Consider the following 20,844-nt stretch of genomic DNA (forward strand, 5'->3'; position numbering starts at 1 on the left):
TCGCTGAAACCCTTAAAGCAGCTTTCCCAAACTTGGTCCTGGGGACCCCAAGGGGGTCAATCATCAACTAAATCATCAACTAATCATCAATCTTTGATTATTTGAATCAGCTATGTAATGCTAGGGCAATAAATAAAACATGCAGCCTTGGGGTCCCAAGGACCGAGTTTGGGAAATGCTGCCTTAAAGGGACCTGATGAGAACATTGCCGAATGTCCTTAGGACATCCTCAGTTTTCCTGGTTAAAACATAAATAGGCTGAGTAAATATAATCCAATTAGTTGCTTGTCATAAACTCAATATAGATCCATCTCTATGGAGTGGTTACATGGTGACGCTGAAACTACAATCCCATGTGATCATACACTATGGTATATTTAGAGGCTACCAGGACAAGTTATTGCAGCAGTCTCCTCTGTCAAGCAAGAAGACATTTTATGGACATAAGTTTCTTTATTTCTTTCACACCTCCGAAGTCTGATAATATACAGATATTATCGGGATCTTTAAAAAAATAATTGTACGACTTTGAGGGAGGATGAGAATTTATTTTGTTAAAACTATTGTGTTTAGTCTGAGCCTAAACAGAATCAAATAATTCACAATTGAATTTATTCACATCCATACACGCTCAAGCCTTCCAAGGACTAAGAATTGCTGCATTGACCAGAGAAAGAAAATTAACAAAAGCTATGGAGAACTCAACCCAAGTCAAGTTCTTTTATCTCTTTGGCTTACAGGAGACATTTAACAACAAATCAGTATATTTTATCTTGTCTCTTATTACATACCTTCTCATTATCACTGTGAATCTGACTCTGATCATAACAATCATTCAGGAGAAAGGCCTCCATGAGCCCATGTATATCTTTCTGTGTAGTCTATGTGTCAATGGATTGTATGGAACCGCTGGTTTCTACCCCAAGTTGTTACTGGACCTTCAGTCAGATGTTCAGGTGATATCTTATGGTGGATGTTTCACTCAAGCCTATGTAATATATACATCTGTCATGTGTGAAATCTCTACTCTAACAGTGATGTCTTACGACAGGTATGTGGCAATATGCAGACCACTACTATACCATACCATTGTGACATCTTTAACTGTTAGAAAGTTACTCTTATTTTCTTGGTGTTATCCTTTATTTATAGCACTCATAGCACTTAGTTTAACCGTCAGAATTCCTTTATGTGGATCTCGTATTGATAAAATTTTCTGTGACAATCCATCTATACTGAAACATGCATGTTTACCCATTACCATTAATCACATTTTGAGCCGATGTTTAATAGTGGTGCATGTTTTACAGTTACTTTTCATTGTATTTTCTTACTGTCAGATTGTAAAGACTTGTGTAAAGTCAGCTAAGGGTAGGATTAAGTTCACACAGACATGTGTGCCACATTTATTAACAATAGTTATTTTCATCACGGTGACTCTGTTTGACAATTTGCAAGGGTGGAATAATGTAAATATTACTCTAAATATGCGTAATGCAATGGCTGTACAATTCCTTGTTATACCACCTGTCTTTAACCCTCTCATATATGGACTTAACCTCCAACAGATTCGAAGAGCAGTTTTTAGAAAGTGTAATGCACATAAAATCATTGATATGAAACGTTAGTTACAGCTTAAGAAACAGGGAGACTTACTGATATCAGAAGTCAACAAAAGGAAGGTAAAATCTACCAAAACTGTTGCACGGTTAAATGGCCCCTAATTTGTTGATGTCTATCACCCTCTTCTGGAAAAATTATTTACAAACATTCCAAGAATAGAGTAATTGTAGCACACCTGAGCAGGAAAATGCTTGTCTGCGTACCAAATGGCACCCTATTCCCTTTATGGTGCAGTACTTTTGACCAGAGCCAAAGTAGTGCACTATTAAGGAAATGGGGTCCAATGGATAGGACAAATATGTGACTCCTTATGCAGTGAAGAACTTTTTAAAGAAGAACAGTAATATGCAAAGCTACTCCTTCGATGTATATTTTCCCCACTGGGTGCTTTATTCATAATACTGTTAACAAAAATAAATGATGTCATTAATGGTTGTGGTTACAATACAGTAAATATATTGATTCTTTTTAGGTTACTGAGTTGTGATAATGTATATATGTGCTTATAAACAGGCGTCCTCAGTGTATCTCTCAAAATAGATGTGTGTTCACAACCACTTTGGAGGGCAATTCATTGTTTACATTTACATTACATTTACATTTAAGTCATTTAGCAGACGCTCTTATCCAGAGAGACTTACAAGTACATACATTCATACTTTTTTGTACTGGCCCCCCGTGGGAATTGAACCCACAACCCTGGCGTTGCAAGCGCCATGCTCTACCAACTGAGCTACACGGGACCACGTGTAATTGGTGCAATAACACAAATATGCATGAAACTAGAAAGTAATGTTGAATGTAGGCTACAGATTTGGAGTGATTGTAAATGGCATTAACAAGATACAATAAATACTGAACAGAAATATCACATTCTGAATTCCCATTTAATTTATTTACTAGATGTAGATTTTTCTCCAGCGTATACATATTCTATATTAATATTCTGACAAAATAATTGCCTATGTTCATATTCTGACCATTTGAAATCATGTATTTTAACTGTCTTCTGGTGGTATTAATATACAAGTTATTGGAGCAGTATCCCTGTGTCAAGCAAGAACACATTTCACAGGCACAAGTTTCTTTATATCTTTCACACCTCAGAAGTCTGATAGTATATATTATCGGGATATATTTTTTTTTTTTTAAGAATAAGAGTTTGATGGAGGATATGAATTTGTTTTGTTAAAAGTATTGTGGACACATAATCAAATAATTCACACACATACATTCACCTCCATACACACTCCAGCCTTGTAAAGACTAAGAATTGCTGCATTGACCAGAGAAAGAAAATTAACAAAAGCTATGGAGAACTCAACCCAAGTCAAGTTATTTTATCTCTTTGGCTTAAAAGAGACATTTAACAACAAATCGGTCTATTTTATCTTGTCTCTTATCACATACCTTCTCATCATCACTGTGAATCTGCCTCTGATCATAACAATCATTCAGGAGAAAGGCCTCCATGAGCCCATGTATATCTTTCTGTGTAGTTTATGTGTCAATGGATTGTATGGAACTGCTGATTTCTACCCCAAGTTGTTACTGGACCTTCAGTCAGATGTTCAGGTGATATCTTATGGTGGATGGTTCACTCAAGCCTATGTAATATACACATCTGTCATGTGTGAAATTTCTATTCTAACAGTGATGTCTTACGACAGGTATGTGGCAATATGCAGACCACTACTATACCATACCATTGTGACATCTTTAACTGTTAGAAAGTTACTCTTATTTTCTTGGTGTTATCCTTTATTTATAGCACTGATAAAGGTAGTCTGGCAGTTAAAGTAACTGTTATGTGGATCTCACATTGATAAACTCTTCTGTGACAATGTGTCTATAGTAAACCATTCATGTTTACCCATAACCATCAATCGGATTTGGGGCTATTGTATAATAGTGGTTAAAGTTTTACAGGTACTCATTGCCCTTTCTTACTGTCAGATTGTAAGGACTTGTGTAAAGTCAGCTAAGGGAAAGATTAAATTCAGACATGTGTGCCACATTTATTGACAATGGTTATTTTCATCACAGTGACCCTGTTTGATACTTTGCAAGGGTGGAATAGTAATATAAATATTACTCTAAATATGCGTAATGCAATGGCTGTACAATTCCTTGTTATACCACCTGTCTTTAACCCTGTCATATATGGACTTAACCTCCAGCAGATTCGAAGAGCAGTTTTTATAAAGTGAAATAGACATAAAAGCATTGACGTGAGAAGTTAGTTACATGATCTTACACAACAGGGAGACTTCCTGATATCAGAAGTCAACAAAAATAAAGTTAAAATCTGGCAAAACTGTTGCAAGGTTAAATGGCCCCTTATTTGTTTAATCTACCGCCCTCCTCTGGGGAAATGATTTACAAATATTCCAAGAATAGAGTAATTGTAGCAAATCAAAATGTATTGCTCACATTCACATATTTAGCAGATGTTATTGCTGGTGTAGAAAAATGCTTGTGTTCCTAGCTCCAATAGTGCAGTAATATCTAACAATACACACAAATCTAAAATAATAAAATAATGGAATAAAGAAATACAGAAATATTAGGACGTTCAATGTCAGTGTCTGGAGCATAAATATATATGATTTATACAGTGCATTTGGAAAGTATTCAGACCCCTTCCCTTTTTCCACATTTTGTTATGTTACAGCCTTATTATAAAATGGATTTTTCTTTCAATCTACACACAATTCTCCATAATAACAAAGCGACAACAGTTTGAGGGAAAGATGAACGGAGCAAATTAGAGAGAGATCCTTGATGAAAACCTACTCAGACTTGGGCGAAGGTTCACCTTTCAACAGGACAACGACCCTAAGCACACAGCCAAGACAGCGCAGGAGTGACTTCGGGACAAGGAGTGACTTCCCACTATAAAGGGAAAAGCGTGCAATCAATAGTGCAATTTTGTGACTCCTTATGGAGGTATTTACTTTCCAATGAAGAACAACAATATGCAACGCTACTCTTCAATACACACACTACATAATCAAACGTAGCCACAAGAGCATTAGTGAGGTTGGGCACTGATGTTGGGCGATTAGGCCTGGCTCGCAGTCGGCATTCCAATTCATCACAAAGTTGTTCGATGGGGACAGGGTTCTATGCAGGCCAGTCAAGTTCTTCCACACCGATCTCGACGAACAATTTTAGTATGGACATTGTATTGTGCACAGGGGTGTTGTTCTCCCGTGTGGCGCAGTGGGATAAGACACTGCATCTCAGTGCAAAAGTGGTCACTGCAGTACCTGGTTCAAATCCAGGCTGCTTTACATCTGGCTGTGATTGGGAGTCCAATAGGGCGGTGCACAGTTGGCCCAGCATTGTTCGTGTTTGGCCGGGCTATGCCGTCATTGTAAATAAGAATTTGGTCTTAACTGACTTGGCTAGCTAAATAAAATATATGTATTTTTTTTAAATTAACTTTCATGCTGAATTAGGAAAGGGCCTTCCCCAAACTGTTGCCACAAAGATGGATGTAAAGAATAATCTAGAATGTCATTGTATGCTGTAGCGTTAATATTTCCCTTCACTGGAACTAAGGGGCCTAGCCTGAACCATGAAAAACAGCCCCAGACCATTATTCCTCCTCCACCAAACTTTACATTTGACACTCTGCATTCAGGCAGGTAGCGTTCTCCTGGCACCCACTAAACCCAGAATCGTCCTTCAGACTGCCAGATGGTGAAGCATGATTCATCACTCGAGAGAATGCGTTTCCACTGCTCCAGAGTCCAATGGTAGAGAGCTTAACACAACTCAAGCCATTGCGCAGTGTAATCTTAAGCTTGTATGCAGCTGCTCGGCCATGGAAACCCATTTAATGAAGCTCCCAACTAAGTTATTGTGCTGACGTTGCTTCCAGAGGCAGTTAGGAACTAGTAGTGAGTGTTGCAACCGAGGACAGACAATTTTTACTCGCTACGGGCTGCAGCACTCTGCGGTCCCGTTCTGTGGGCTTTAGTGACCGACCACTTTATAGCTGAGCCGTTGTTGCTCCTGGACGTTTCCAATTCACAAGAACAGCACTTACAGCTGACTGGGGAAGCTCTAGCAGGGCAGAAATTTGACAAACTGACGTGTTGGAAAGGTGGCATCCTATGATGGTGCCACGTTGAAGTCACTGAGCTCTTCAGTATGGCCATTCTACTGCCAATGTTTGTCTATGGAGATTGAATGGCTGTGTGCTCGATTTTATACACCTGTCAGAAACGGGTGTGGCTGAAATAGCCGAATACATTAATTTGAAGGGGTGTCCACATACTTTTGTATATATAGTGTATTTTCCCCCACTGGGTGCTTTATTCTAAATACTCTGAAAATAAAATGATGTATATAATGTTGTGGTAACAGTACTATAAAATCATTTACATTTTAGGGGGTTGTAGAGTTATAACATATCAATGTTCTTAAGCAGGCCTCTTCCTCAGTGTATTTCTCAAAATAAATGGATCATCACAACCGCTTTTGAAGGCAATTTATTACTTCATTAATGCAATAACAAGAATATGTATGTAACAAGAAAGCATGGTTGAATGTAGCCTACACATTTTTTGTGATATAAATTGCATAAAGAAGATACAAGAATACTGAACAGAAATATCTTATTCAGAATTTCTATTTAATTGAATCATGACACAAACGTTTCTCAAATTTGAACATATATTCTCTATTCATATTCTGACAAAAGGATTGTCTATAATAACATTCTGACTGTCTTATAGGCTGTGTATAGCTTCACTTAGTAACAGTAACAGAAACAGAGAAACTTCCAAATATGAGGGACTAACCTCGCAAATGATTTACACTTGTGATTGGATAAACCTTGCATTTTGAGTTGGATTGACATATTGACTAGCCAACCATTGATTGTAGCTTTTCTGTTCCTTCCCTCTGTGATGAAGTAGTGTTATGATTTTTCTATTAGATTAGGAGGACAAAAAATATCCTACTATACAGATCTACTGTAAGGTTCTGGGTGTAGCTGGTGCAGAGGAGTCAGGCGCAGGACAGCAGAGATGAGTAAAACAAAGAACTTTACTCAAAATTTCCAAATACATGAAGTAATACCAAGCCCACAAACATCAGACCGAACTTACAATAAAACAATCACTCACAAAAACCATGGGGAAAACAGAGGGTTAAATAATGAACATGTAATTGGGTAATTGAAACCAGGTGTGTAAAACATAGACAAAACAAATGGAAAATGAAAAGTGGATCGGCGATGGCTAGAAGGCCGGTGACGTCGACCACCGAACGCCACCCGAACAAAAGAGGGACCGACTTCGGCGGAAGTCGTGACATCTACATTTTGCAGAACTATATAATTTCAGTGCCAGGGGTAGCTATGTTTGTTTTGCAACAATAGAGTAGCACAAGTGCAAGAAAAAGGTTGCCAGTTCTCTGCATTGAGTTTCTTGTGAAAGTGAACATTTTGTAGTAACTCACCTGTATTCAGCCACCCCTGGGGGATCTAGCCTTGAATGGCAAGATCCTCCAACAAAGACTTCAATCTGTACGTAAAATGCTCACATGCCATGCATGCTCACCTGCCATGCATTTTGCCTGCCATATGAGTTATGTTATACTCACAGACATCATTCAAACAGTTTAGAAAACTCCAGAGTGTTTTCTATCAAAATATACTAATAATATGCATATATTAGCATCTGGGACTGAGTAGCAGGCCATTTACTCTGGGCACCTCTGCGCACCTTATTCATCCAAGCTACTCAATACTGCCCCCAGCCATAAGAGGTTTTAACATCCAAAGAGGTTTGTGTATTGAAGGCGTGCTTTGGTGTGGGTGTTTCTTGTGCATGTCTTTGCAAGTGGGAAGCGTTTCTACATGCAAAACAGTAAAACGGTTATGGTGACTAACCTGTCTAGATAACTTGAAAACTAGTCTAAACAGCTCTGCTATGGGGACTGAAATGGTCAGAGAGGTGTTCTCTCATTTGTGTCACCCTAACCTAATGTAGCAGGCATAAAAAACGGCTGAGTGGCGTTTCTTTCTTTCTGGTCCTGACGAGAAAGAAAGAAGCTGTTGGGGGAGGTTCTCTCCTGCACTGCTAAACCAAACCAGCAAATGTGGTGGAAGAGTTAACATGGCTGGGGAAATCTTCAAAGTGACCAATGACCTGTATGGAACAAAATACAAACACATTATTGTGGCTCAAAGTAAGTACAAGCAAATACATTTTTCCAGGCAGCAGTGTAACGTATTCGCTGGGAGTCATGAAGCAGGTGAAAAAGGTGAGTTTAATGATAAGAATAAGGCAGATTAACAAAACGGAGCGTGACCAAAACCAACACTGCATTATGACTGAGGCTACTGAGGGCTAAATAAAGGTAGAGTAATCCAAATCAAATAAAATCAAAACAACAAAACAATGCAGTAAAAGAATCTATCAAAATGCCTACAAAAAAATAAGAATACGAAATAAACGTAACAAATAATTAAAGAGCCGTAGTAAAATAACAATAGTGAGACTATATACATGGGGTACCGGTACAGAGTCAATGTGTGGGGGCACCGGTTAGTCGAGGTAATTGAGGTAATATGTTCATGTAGGTAGAGTTATTAAAGTGACTATGCATAGATAATAACCGAGAGTAGCAGCAGTGTAAAGGGGGGTGGGGGCAATGCAAATAGTCTGGGTAGCCATTTGATTAAATGTTCAGGAGTCTTATGGCTTGGGGGTAGAAGCTGTTTAGAAGCTTCTTGGACCTAGACTTGGCGCTCCGGTAGCAGAGAGAACAGTCTATGACTAGGGTGGCTGGAGTCTTTGACAACTTTTAGGGCCTTCCTCTGACACCACTTGGTATAGAGGTCCTGGATGGCAGGAAGCTTGGCCCCAGTGATGTACTGGGACATACGCACTACCCTCTGTAGTGGCTTGCGGTCGGAGGCCGAGCAGTTGCCATACCAGGCAGTGATGCAACCAGTCAGGATGCTCTCGATGGTGCAGCTGTAGAACCTTTTGAGGATCTGAGGAGCCATGCCAAATCTTTTCAGTCTCCTAAGGGAGAATACTTTTGTCGTGCCCTCTTCACGACTGTCTTGGTGTGCTTGGACCATGTTACTTGATGGTGATGTGGACACCAAGGACCTTGAAGCTCTCAACCTGCTCCACTACAGCCCCGTCGATCAGAATGAGGGCGTGCTCGGTCCTCCTTTTCCTGTAGTCCACAATCATCTCCTTTGTCTTGATCAAGTTGAGGGAGAGGTTGTTGTTCTGGCACCACCCCTCCTTTTGTGGCATTGTAATCCATTATGATTTCTGATTTTTGATGTTCCTGGCCACAGATTCTCCCATCCCTATGCAGCGTACTCATGAGTCCCAGATTTTTGCCTTTCTTTGGCACGTAGGACACAAGGGAAGTGTCGGCCGTGAACACAAACTTAGAGGAATTGATAGGCCTGTTCCGTGTATTCAACAGCTGAGGTGGGAGCTCTAGTTTGGTTTTTCATACTGTTCCTACCATCGTCAGCTTCCTCTTGAGGAGCTCCTGTCCCAGCTTGTGAGAAGTAAAAAAGTTATCACAGGTGATGCTGTGGCCACGGAGTCACTGTAACACATCCAGGACAACCCACATCCCTTGGTTCTCCTCAGGGACTCCTCCATCTGGCTTCCCCGTATACACTTGCAAGTTCCACGTATATGATGAAGCAGCATCACAGGCAGCCCAGATCTTGAGTCCATATTTTGTGGGTTTAGACGGTATGTACTGCCTGAAGGGGCAGCGGCCCCTAAATGGCATAAGCTGCTCATCAACAGTAACGTTAGGGCCCAGGGTTGTAAAACAGGGGAAGGTGGTCCCCCCACTTGTCCCACACTGACCTGATTACAGCTAGCTTGTATCTCTGCCACCGAGCTGGTATGCTGTCTCAGTTATCGAAGCGGATAATCCTGGAAATAATGTGGAAGTTTTCTAGAAACGTTTTTACACTGAAAAATGATCTGCCAGTTTCTGCATCCCACAGGGATCCTGTGGATTCCCCATTGGATCCGAAAACACCAGCAAGGATGCAAAACCCAAAGTATGCATGAAAATGAGTTTGGTCCATCACCTTCCATCTCTCTCCAAAAACACGCCCTCCAGAATGATTGCAGTCCAGAATGATTTTCTGGATGGTGTCTGGGATGAACAGTTCAAAAAAATACTTTATGCCCTTCACATGAGTAACCGCGATCCGCGTCAGCCCTGGTTGCATCTTTATGACATTGGCAGCCTTGCAGGGTGGCTCATTCCTTGGGAAAGAAGACAATTTTTTCTCATCCATATTTCTCCTCCTGCAGGCTGCTGATGAGCTGGTTGCTGATGGGCTGGTCCTGGGGCTAGCTGAGGGTCAATCTCATCCTCTTCTTCCAATGACAGACTCCGAATTGACAGAGACATAAGTTCTTGGTGCTTTGTTGAAACAGCAGGCCCAGGGAGGAGGAAGACAGAGTGAAAGCACATCGCAAGACTTTTTGATTAATTTTCACTTGTTTTCACCTACACACACACTTTTCCACACTTTTATTACCCTCGGGTGGACCCGAACACCACATATGTAATATAAATGTGTAGGGGGGTGCACAGTGTACACTCAATGTAAATGTGTTATTTGACATGTTCTTCACAGAAAATGAGCCAAGGCCAGTGAGTATCAGGATGAAATGTTTATTTTGTTTTCTTTTAGTAAACATTGAAAATGGGTCCCACAGACCCGAACACCACACAAGGGTTAAGTCAATATTAAGGCTATGTGAGAGGTAATAGATTTCAGTTTCATTTAACCCATCTGAACAGTAGGCTACAGTTATCTTGACGTGTCATAGGTCTATTTGAAGTCTCCATCTTGTGACTGTCAAATTTGTATATCGCCTCACAATCCTTACACATAACATAGCTGACACTGCTATAATCCTCTTTTACCACTTCACCAAATCTTTTAAGGAAGGCTTTTGTTTTCTATTTCCTCACTTTAAACCCGCCTGCCCACTTATATAACTGCAGGGAATGAGTCAACCCGCACATCACTAACACACACACACACACACTTACGCATACACACACACTCACACACACTCTATTATCAATTTAACTGATCCAGATTAAATGAAAATGAGGATGGACCTTGCAACACAACCTGGTCAAGGGCCGGCTCTTGCCTTTTGGGGGCCCTAAGCGGGATTGGGCAGCGGAGAGAAAATTTTGCCTGCCATTTATGTCACTTATTAGCTGAGCCGGCACTGCACTAACCTAACCACCCATGGGACACTGAGAGTCACACCATGACAATTTAATTATTTGTGTCATTGGAGTTCAAGTAAACACACTGCTGTATACTGGGGGTTTTCTGCCTTTAAAAGGTATAAAAGCTCAGTGATGTGATGGTAGTTTAGTGTGGAATAGCCCACTGACACAGAACATACAGTAGACCTATGTCCACAACGGCAGTCTGGAGAAATATACCAGGTGATCTAGACTTAAATCCTGTTTTAAAAGATATATATGTAAGTATTTTGATTGATGTTTTGTCTCTTTATTCAGACAGTAAGGAAATTAGAGGGGGAGACAGGCAGGTGGGGGAATCAGTGAGAAAGGTGGACACAGGTATTGAATCCTGGTCTCTGGTGAGTTATATGTGACTTATGCCAGGGAGCATTACCACACCACAGCTCTGCAAGACTAGCATCCTGTTTGATTCTCACATTATAATTGGAGTGTATGCAAGTTTAACAGTAAAGCAAAAAATTGTAAGTTGAGAGTGTGTCAATTGTATTTGTTATTCAAAAAATGAATATTATTGAACTACAGTAGGGATGAATGACATTTGCAGTACGTTCTACTCAATGTCCATTACAACCACAGGTAACAATGTTTTTCCATGGAATCACCTTGAAGAGTAATGCTGTGGCAAAAATGCAATGAGTCTTGAAAATCAATGGTAATTATAAGAATGAAGCAATTATGAGATGTCAATAAGAGATAGATTGTTTCACCTGATAGACACTGTAATACTTATGTTGTGAACTAACTATATCTCCAAATACTTCTATAGGTACTATTGGGAAGATGATGAACTCAACACAATTCACGTCATTTATGCTAGCTGGATATAGTGATAGCGGACACTTAAGGTACTTGTATTTCATTATAATAACTGTGTTATACGTCTCCATAGTTTTTGTGAACACAGTGCTTATTGTGGTTATATGTATGGAAAGAAGCCACCATGAACCAATGTATCTGTTTCTGTGCAGTTTGTTTGTAAATGACTTGTATGGGAGCACTGGTTTGTTTCCTGCTCTCATGACTCATTTGGTTTCAGATGACCATACAGTTTCCACTGTGTGCTGTTACCTACAGATATTTGTCTTGTACACATATGGATCTATTGAATTCAGCAATTTAGCAGTCATGTCCTACGACAGGTACCTTGCTATATGTTCTCCACTACAGTATAACGTCATCATGACACCCAGCAAGGTGTGTATTTTAATTTGTGTAATATGGTTGTACTCTTTTGTAAAATTCACCATACAACTGTCTTTAACCATTCGTTTGCGATTGTGTGGAAACGTCATAGACAAAGTGTATTGTGACAACTACCTGGTAGTAAAACTTGCCTGTTCAACTTCAGACACGACAGTTAATAACATCTATGGACTCTGTGGTATTGTTATGACTGTCGCTGTCCCTTTAATTACTATTGTGTTCTCGTATATTAAGATTCTGACTATTTGTTTGAAATCTTCCATCGAGACCAGACAGAAAGCTTTCAGAACCTGTACTCCTCATCTGGCCTCGCTGCTCAACTTCTCTTTCGGCTGTTTGTTAAATCTGCTCCAGAGTAGATTTGAAAAGTCTATGAGAAATGTTCCAACTGTACTTCACACTATTTTATCAGTGTACTATCTGATGTGCCAGCCACTTTTAAATCCTATTGTGTATGGAGTTAGGATGGCTAAAATCAGACAGGCTTGTAAAAACATACTATCTGTAGGTATGTACACTTAAACATTAGTGTGACCTTTTCTGTCCTGATTGTTAGATTTTTGTGATGTTGACTTGTGTTTTGTTACAGATAGGCTAGTCGCAATAATGAATGGGGGTGAGGGTGGTAAATGTAAAACATTGAAATATTGTCATATAAATCAAATAAAAACAGCAGAAGTTCATGACTTTGAATTTCTTTCTTAAATTGAAGTATCTAAGGCTGCATTTAAGGCTGATCTTTATTATTGGCAAAATATCTGATCTGGTTGGTCAAAAGACAAATTATTGGCAAATTATCAGAATTAGACTACCTGTGTAAACACAGACAAATAAATCAAGATATGCAAAACTGTCTGGATCAATCAACAACAGTGAATAAATTGATGTAAATGTGTAAAAGGTAAGCCCACCTTATAGCCCACCTTTAGGTCCATCACTAATGGAAAATGGGCTCAGTGGGTACATTTTCAGAGAGAATTCTAGGGAAATACTTCAGCATGAAAACAAACTATATTCTGTCAGGACCAGATACCTTTATTGAGATAAAATGTATCTTGTTTTTCTGGGGTCACTGTGAGATATGTTTGACCTACAGAATGTAACAATCCAAATAGACACGTTGGTTAATGTACTCCATCCACACTTTACCATGGGGAAAGCAGAAGCCAATAATAAGACTGTAAGAAACATGTTTATTGAGTCATTAGGTACCATGTCATTAGTCCACTCCATCACCTCGTTCCCTGGGAACCAATTAATGCAGCTAGTAACCTGTAGAGACCTGAGGGGCTCCTGTAGAGTCACGGCTGGTCTTGACTGCATCCCAAATGGTACCCTATTCAACTCTGGACCTTGAAGCCACTTCCACTGCTTTTTTTCATTGTTCTCTGTCTTAACAGGGACTAATTATCAGGTCCTGTAGAACAAAAAAGAAAAGCAGCAGGACCCGGACTTCGTAGGGTAAGAGTTTAATACCCCTGATATCGGGAATAGGATGCAGTCTTGGGGGGGAAAGTGTACTGTAGGCCTAAGGAAGCCCAGAGAGGAAATAAGAGTCCTCACTTTTACCTGAACAGAAAAAGCTCTGGGCCTAGGTTCTAGACTATAGCTAGGACTTAGCATCCTGAGTTATTCTCTGTTTTCCCTGATTAGATCACATGTCCAGGAAAAACTACAGAGCCCTAACTACGTAGCCTGGGTACCAGTCTGTTTGTGCTAACATTACACTCCTTGTCATATCACACATGACAAGGAGTTGGAACAATAGCACAAACAGATCTGGGGCCAGGCTACCAACAATGACCTCTCCTCAGACTGTTGTGTTACACCCTGATTCAGACTGAAGCTAACAAGGTAGCCTGTCAACAATATCCAAGATACCTGCCAGTGGTTGGTCCAGGACTATACTTAATCTGGGTCTGGGAAACCATCCCTTTGTCAGAGGCTTTCAATTGGTTTCACTTTTTTTTATTTTAATTGAACATTTATTTAACTAGGCAAGTCAGTTAAAAGAACAAATTCTTATTTACAATGACGGCCCACCGGGTAACAGTGGGTTAACTGCCTTGTTCAGAAGGATAGATTTTTACCTTGTCAGCTCAGGGATTTGCTCCAGCAACCTTTCTGTTACTGGCCCAATGCTCTAACCACTATGCTACCTGCCACCCAACTAAACTGTGTCTTCATTGTACATGGTGCACATAAATAAGAGATCTGATATTCAGAGGTGTGGACTCGAGTAACATGACTTGGACTCGAGTCAGACTCGAGTCACAAATATGATGTCTTGAAACTCGATTTTGACTTTAACACTAATGACTCGTGACTTGACTTGGACTTGAGCCTTATGACTCGACCTGACTCCCCAAGCCCAAATATTAAAAATTATGCTATGAAAAGATGTGTGCAGCACATCAACTCTTCATTTAACGGATTACAGTTTTGAATTAGACAGCAGCCAATCAAATTGTGCCAGCTGAGAAAAAGTTGTACGTGGCAGTGCAGAGGAACGTCGGCGGGTGTATTCAGATGGAGCCCTTGGAAAGATGATACGCAAAATTATAATTTTGGGATATAAAGACGACGCTGTATTAACAAAAAACTGATTGCAACTTGCAAAACATGCGGGAAGAAAATTACAGACGGAGGTGCAAAAATATCCAACTTTGTTCGACATTTGAAGCTGCACGAAGAACGGTAACTCGTGGCTAATATAGCCGACAGCTATATATTTTATTACTTTACTAGTGTATCATGTAGGCTAACGTAACGTTAAATCAATGAGCCTCCACACAGTCAGTCAGTGCGGGAACGTGATCATTGCACCCAAGATTAAGCTACAACTGGCTAGGCAGTTGGTAGCCTAAATCCTGCCTGATGTTACTGCTGTTCCTAAAACCATTGACATACGTTAGCCTACTGTAACCACACAGATAGAGAGAGCGAGAGAGAGTGTGTGTGTGTGTGTGTGTGTGTGTGTGTGTGTGTGTGTGTGTGTGTGTGTGTGTGTGTGTGTGTGTGTGTGTGTGTGTGTGTGTGTGTGTGTGTGTGTGTGTGTGTGTGTTTTAAGGTTGGGCAATTGTGTACAGGCCTACATCGCCTGATTGCGCCCCATAGCGATCCTCGATAGTCGATCACTATTGGGGGGGGTCTTTCTCATGGCTACCCATGTATTTTCATGGAAATATAATGTTTATTTGGAAAGTAATAAATATATAGATATTTTTAAAAGCATTCATGATTTGTGTAAATGTAATATACTAACTATTACTCTTGTTAAAAATATGAAATGGTATTACATTTGGTGAAGAGCACATTATGACTTGTTTAGGACTCGAAACTCAAAGTTTAGGACTTGAGACTTGGCTTGATACTTGACGGTCTTGACTTGAGACTTGACTCGGAATGGCCTGTCTGACTTGGGACTTGACTTGGGACTTGAGTGCTAAGACTTGAGACTTACTTGTGACTTGTAAAACAATGACTTGGTCCCACCTCTGCTGATATTGTTGCCTGCCCAGCCTATTGGTGAGTTCACATTCTACTTCTACATTGTAGAATGCCAGGCCAGAGTCCCCACACATGTATTGTTTTAACAGGATCATAGGCCACTAACAAATGGATGTAGCCTGTTGCTACATCCATTTTTTGAACTTGTAAATTAATAATATATACCCATTGATTCTTAACCTCTTAAATGTAAAGTCCCAATATTTGGGGACCCTATTAGATGTTTTTATTCAATTCAGTCTGGTATGAGAACAGCAGCCCTATTGACGATGGTCGCCTCGCTTCGCGTTCTTAGGAAACTATGCAGTATTTGTTTTTTTAACGTATTATTTCTTACATTGTTACCCCAGGAACATTCCAGACAACAACATTGATGTATACGCTGATTCGGTGAGCGAGTTAATTAGCAAGTAGATCGGTGATGTTGGACCTACGGTGACTATTAAAACCTTTCCCAACCAGAAACTGAGGATTGATGGCAGCATTCGCGCAAAACTGAAAGTGCGAACCACTGCTTTTAATCATGGCAAGGTGACTGGAAACATGACCGAATACAAACAGTGTAGCTATTCCCTCCACAAGGCAATCAAACAAATGAAGCGTCAATATAGAGACAAAGTAGAGTCGCAATTCAACGGCTCAGACACGAGACGTATGTGTCAGGGTCTACAGTCAATCACGGATTACAAAAATAAAAAATAAAAAACGCAGACACCGACGCCGACTAACTACAAGAGGAGGAACAAATTGGCTGGAGTACAAACCTAGTCGCCAACCACTGTTGTATATTGTAAATTCAATCCCCTCCTTCACCACCACCACCATCATCATCATCAATCAGATCATTCAAACATGTGTGGATATAAGGCCTAGTGATAAACTTGAAGAACTTAATGTTTTGTACACTCAGTGTATATTTAATGTATTACAGTCCTTTCAAAAATACATTTGAATCGTGTTTTAATGGGGGAAAAAATGTCCCTGCTCAATGTATTCAATGTATTCCATTTCAAATTTGGCTCTAGTGCGGCTTTACTTCCAGGCTATGACGCATCTGAGAGTTCCTTCTCTGTATGTTCCTAGCTGCCAACTAGCTAGCCATTTCACATTGTCTAGACATGCCCTGTTTAATCTTCTATTCTCTAGTATTATTGTATTTATATAGAACTTAATAAACTAAGCTCCTCCCTTGATTCTTATACTTGTGAGATTGAATAGGAAAAAATGCCTGCCATGGTGTGATACGCAAATAGTCACCAATACCTGGTGAAAATTAAAGATATTCTCAGAGTCAAGGAAACCATATAGAGAAAAACAGATCCCATTTGTAACAGTGATGCCTTTCTTAAGCAGGTCATTATGGATTTTGTCTATGTGTGTCTGTGCCTGTGTGTGTGTGTGTGTGTGTGTGTGTGTGTGTGTGTGTGTGTGTGTGTGTGTGTGTGTGTGTGTGTGTGTGTGTGTGTGTGTGTGTGTGTGTGTGTGTGTGTGTGTGTGTGTGTGTGTGTGTGTGTGTGTGTGTCTCTTCACAGTCCCCGCTATTCCATAAGATGTATTTTTATCTGATTCTATTGCTTGCATCAGTTACCTGATGTGGAATAGAGTTCCACGTAGCCATGGCTCTATGTAGTACTGTGCGCCTACCATAGTCTGTTCTTGACTTGGGGATTGTGAAGAGACCTTTGGTGGTATGCATGGGTGTCCAAACTGTGTGCTAGTAATTTAAACAGACAACACTTCTTACAAAAACAAGTAGTGATGAAGTCAATCTCTCTTCCACTTTGAGCCATGAGAGATTTACATGCATATTATTAACGTTAGCTCACCGTGTACATTTAAGGGCCAGCCGTGCTGCCCTGTTCTGAGCCAATTGTAATTTTCCGAGATTAACCCATGTATCTGTTTCTATGTGCTTGGTTTGTTAATCAGTTGTATGGGAGCACTGGTTTGTTTCCTGTTCTCATGTTTTACTTACTCTTTGACACATGATATCTCCCTTCTTTATTGTTATCTCCAGATGTATGTGATGTACACATACGGTTTAACCGAATTTAGTTATTTAGTCTATTTGTTATCTTCTATGGTATAACAATATCATGACACATAAAATAATTTGTGGCAATTTTGTGGTAACGTTCTAGACAGTGTATTGTGATAACTCCTTGGTAGTCAAGCTTGCCTGTTCAAATACTATGCTGAATAACATATGGGGTCTTGTTGTCACTGTGCTTTCTTTTTCTTGTACTATATTTTCTACCATATACTCATATGTCAGAATTCTACAAATATTTTTTAAGTCTTGAAATGAGACTAAACAGAAACCATTTAACACCTGTACACCACATATAGCCTCTTTGCTGAACTTCTCCATTGGCTGTTTTTTTGTGATTCTACAGGGCAGATATGATACTGCACATCGTCCACCTATACTTTACACTATTTAATTAGTTAAAATTCTGGTATGTCCACCACTTTTCAATCCTATTATGTATAGCGTCTATGTTTTGTTTGGTCAGGGTGTGATGTGGGTGGGCATTCTATGTTGTATGTCTAGGTTGTCTGTTTCTATGTGTTTGGCCTAATATGGTTCTCAATCAGAGGCAGGTGTCAGTCGTGGTCTCTGATTGGGAGCCATATTTAGGTAGCCTGTTTGTCATTGTGTGTTGTGGGTGGTTATTTTCTGTGTCTGTGTTTCACCATACGGAACTGTCTCGGTCGTTTGTCGGTTTATTGTTTTTGTTCATTGTTCAAGTATTCTTATTAAAATGGATACTTACCACACTGCGCATTGGTCCTCCTCTTCTCATTCCAACGACGAGCGTTACAAAATGAGATGTTTTGTTACTTAATAGTTGCTATAATTGACTCTACAAATGTGTGTGATTTTGGCTGGATTTTTTTTGTGTAATATTAGGTATCTGATATTTATAATTCACCAATTAAATATGTTATTTATAACACGCATAACAATTTGTTTAACTGTCAGACTTGCTTTCTGTGGCTCTCGTGTTGATAAAATATTCTGTGGCAATCCTTCTATAGTGAAGTATTCATGTTTACCCATTACCATCAATCATATATGGAGCCATTTGTATAATAGTAGTTCAAGTTTTACAGATACTTTTCATTGTATTTTCTTACTGTCAGATTGTAAGGACTTGTGTAGAGTCAGCTAAGGGAAAGACTAAGTTCACAAACATGTGTGCCACATTTATTGACAGTGTTTATTTTCACCACAGTGACCCTGTTTGACACTTTGTAAGGGTAGGATGGGAATGTCAAAATGTTAAAGGAATTTTATTCCTATATGTTCAATTAAAACACTCTGCCCATTCATAAGAATTTGTAAGATACTTATTTGCATAAAATGGACAGAAACCAGTCTCAAAATCAATCAATCAATAGCGTTTATTCTCAAGAGTACTGATCATAGTACAATTTACATCAGGTTATATAATAATAATGACGTCATAGGTTTTAAAATGTCCTTCCTTCTCTCGGATACAATGGTAATACAGTTCAAAAACCATCTCACATTGTCTGCCACCTGTTAAACAATCTACGACCAGCCCAAGGTCTCTCCCCTCCCTGGGTAGAGACAAAATGTCCTGTAAGGAACACAGCATTCCAGCCTGTCTGATGATAACTCCATTCGTTTCTAACAAGGAACAGACAGTCCTTATTTTAATTCTTGATTAAAATTACACACATTATATTCAGCACTATGATTAGAATAATGTTCATACATCCATACAGTAACATAGTAGTATTCTGTTTAGTTATAGTTTTAAGCTAAATGTATACATAATTTAGTCATTATTCATCAAAATCCCATAAAACAATATTACACTAAATATGTGTAATGCAATAGTCGCACAATTCGTTGTTTTAACACCTGTCTTAAACCCTGTTATATAAACTCAGCAAAAAAAGAAATGTCCTCTCACTGTCAACTGCGTTTATTTTCAGTAAACTTAACTTGTGTAAATATTTGTATGAACATAACAAGATTCAAAAACTGAGACATAAACTGAACAAGTTCCACAGACATGTGAGTAATGGAAATGGAATAATGTGTCCCTGAACAAAGGGGGGGGGGGGGGGGGGTCAAAATCAAAAGTAACAGTCAGTATCTGTTGTGCCCACCAGCTGTATTAAGTACTGCAGTGCATCTCCTCCTCATGGACCACACCAGATTTGCCAGTTCCAACTGTGAGATGCTACCCCACTCTTCCACCAAGGCACCTGCAAGTTCCCGGACATTTCTGGGGGGAATGGCCCTAGCTCTCACCCTCCGATCCAACAGGTCCCAGACGTGCTCAATGGGATTGAGATCCGGGCTCTTTGCTGGCCATGGCAGAACACTGACATTCCTGTCTTGCAGGAAATCACGCACAGAACGAGCAGTATGGCTGGTGGCATTGTCATGCTGGAGGGTCATGTCTGGATGAGCCTGCAGGAAGGGTACCACATGAGGGAGGAGGATGTCTTCCCTGTAACACACAGCGTTGAGATTGCCTGCAATGGCAACAAGCTCAGTCCGATGATGCTGTGACACACCACCCCAGACCATGACGGACCCTTCACCTCCAAATCGATCCCGCTCCAGAGTACAGGCCTCAGCTGTCCATCCTGTCTCCCTGTAGCGCTGTCTTAGGCGTCTCACAGTACGGACATTGCAATTTATTGCCCTGGTCACATCTGCAGTCCTCATGCCTCCTTGTAACATGCCTAAGGCACATTCACACAGATGAGCAAGGACCCTGGGCATCTTTCTTTTGGTGTTTTTCAGAGTCAGTAGAAAGGCCTCTTTAGTGTCCTAAGTTTTCATAACTGTGACCTTAATTGCCTACTGTCTCTAAGCTGTTAGTGTCTTAACGACCGTTCCACAGGTGCATGTTCATTAATGGGAAACCGTGTTTAAACCCTTTACAATGAGATCTGTAAAGTTTTACTAATTATCTTTGAAAGACAGGGTCCTGAAAAAGGGACGTTTCTTTTTTTGCCGAGTTTATGATGATGTCATATTGCTGAGTGTACCTTTAGGTGCATAGGAAATACGCAAAATACAAAATGTACTGTAGGCATATACGAAAATATAAGCAATGTTGGAGGGTTAAATGGGCCCTAATTTATTGAAATCTATCGCCCTCTTCTGGGAGTAATTTACAAATATTTCAAAAATAGAGAAAT

General features: G+C 39.9%; 3 protein-coding genes across 3 annotated transcripts; all 3 read left to right on the forward strand.

Moving 5' to 3' along the window:
* Positions 1 to 692: 692 nt before the first annotated feature.
* LOC120018612 (olfactory receptor 6N1-like) lies at positions 693 to 1,628 on the forward strand. Its single transcript, XM_038961815.1, has one exon. The coding sequence runs from the start codon at positions 693 to 695 to the stop codon at positions 1,626 to 1,628; it is 936 nt and encodes a 311-aa protein (XP_038817743.1).
* A 1,306-nt stretch (positions 1,629 to 2,934) lies between these two features.
* LOC120018613 (olfactory receptor 1D2-like) lies at positions 2,935 to 3,833 on the forward strand. The gene is made up of 2 exons (XM_038961816.1): positions 2,935 to 3,405; positions 3,627 to 3,833. The coding sequence occupies exons 1-2, from the start codon at positions 2,935 to 2,937 to the stop codon at positions 3,831 to 3,833; spliced, it is 678 nt and encodes a 225-aa protein (XP_038817744.1).
* Positions 3,834 to 11,718: 7,885 nt separating this feature from the next.
* LOC120018614 (olfactory receptor 11A1-like) lies at positions 11,719 to 12,663 on the forward strand. The gene has a single exon (XM_038961818.1). It carries the CDS (start codon positions 11,719 to 11,721, stop codon positions 12,661 to 12,663), a length of 945 nt encoding a protein of 314 aa, XP_038817746.1.
* Positions 12,664 to 20,844: the final 8,181 nt, after the last annotated feature.

The sequence above is a fragment of the Salvelinus namaycush genome, chromosome 23, assembly GCF_016432855.1.
Source record: "Salvelinus namaycush isolate Seneca chromosome 23, SaNama_1.0, whole genome shotgun sequence".
Classification (NCBI taxonomy): Eukaryota; Metazoa; Chordata; class Actinopteri; order Salmoniformes; family Salmonidae; genus Salvelinus; species Salvelinus namaycush.

Coding starts and splice junctions, on each gene's coding strand:
- LOC120018612 (XM_038961815.1), top strand. CDS start 693: ATGGAGAACTCAACCCAAGTCAAGTTCTTTTATCTCTTTGGCTTACAG.
- LOC120018613 (XM_038961816.1), top strand. CDS start 2,935: ATGGAGAACTCAACCCAAGTCAAGTTATTTTATCTCTTTGGCTTAAAA. Junction 3,406..3,626: donor TATTTATAGCACTGATAAAG/GTAGTCTGGCAG, acceptor GATTAAATTCAG/ACATGTGTGCCACATTTATT.
- LOC120018614 (XM_038961818.1), top strand. CDS start 11,719: ATGATGAACTCAACACAATTCACGTCATTTATGCTAGCTGGATATAGT.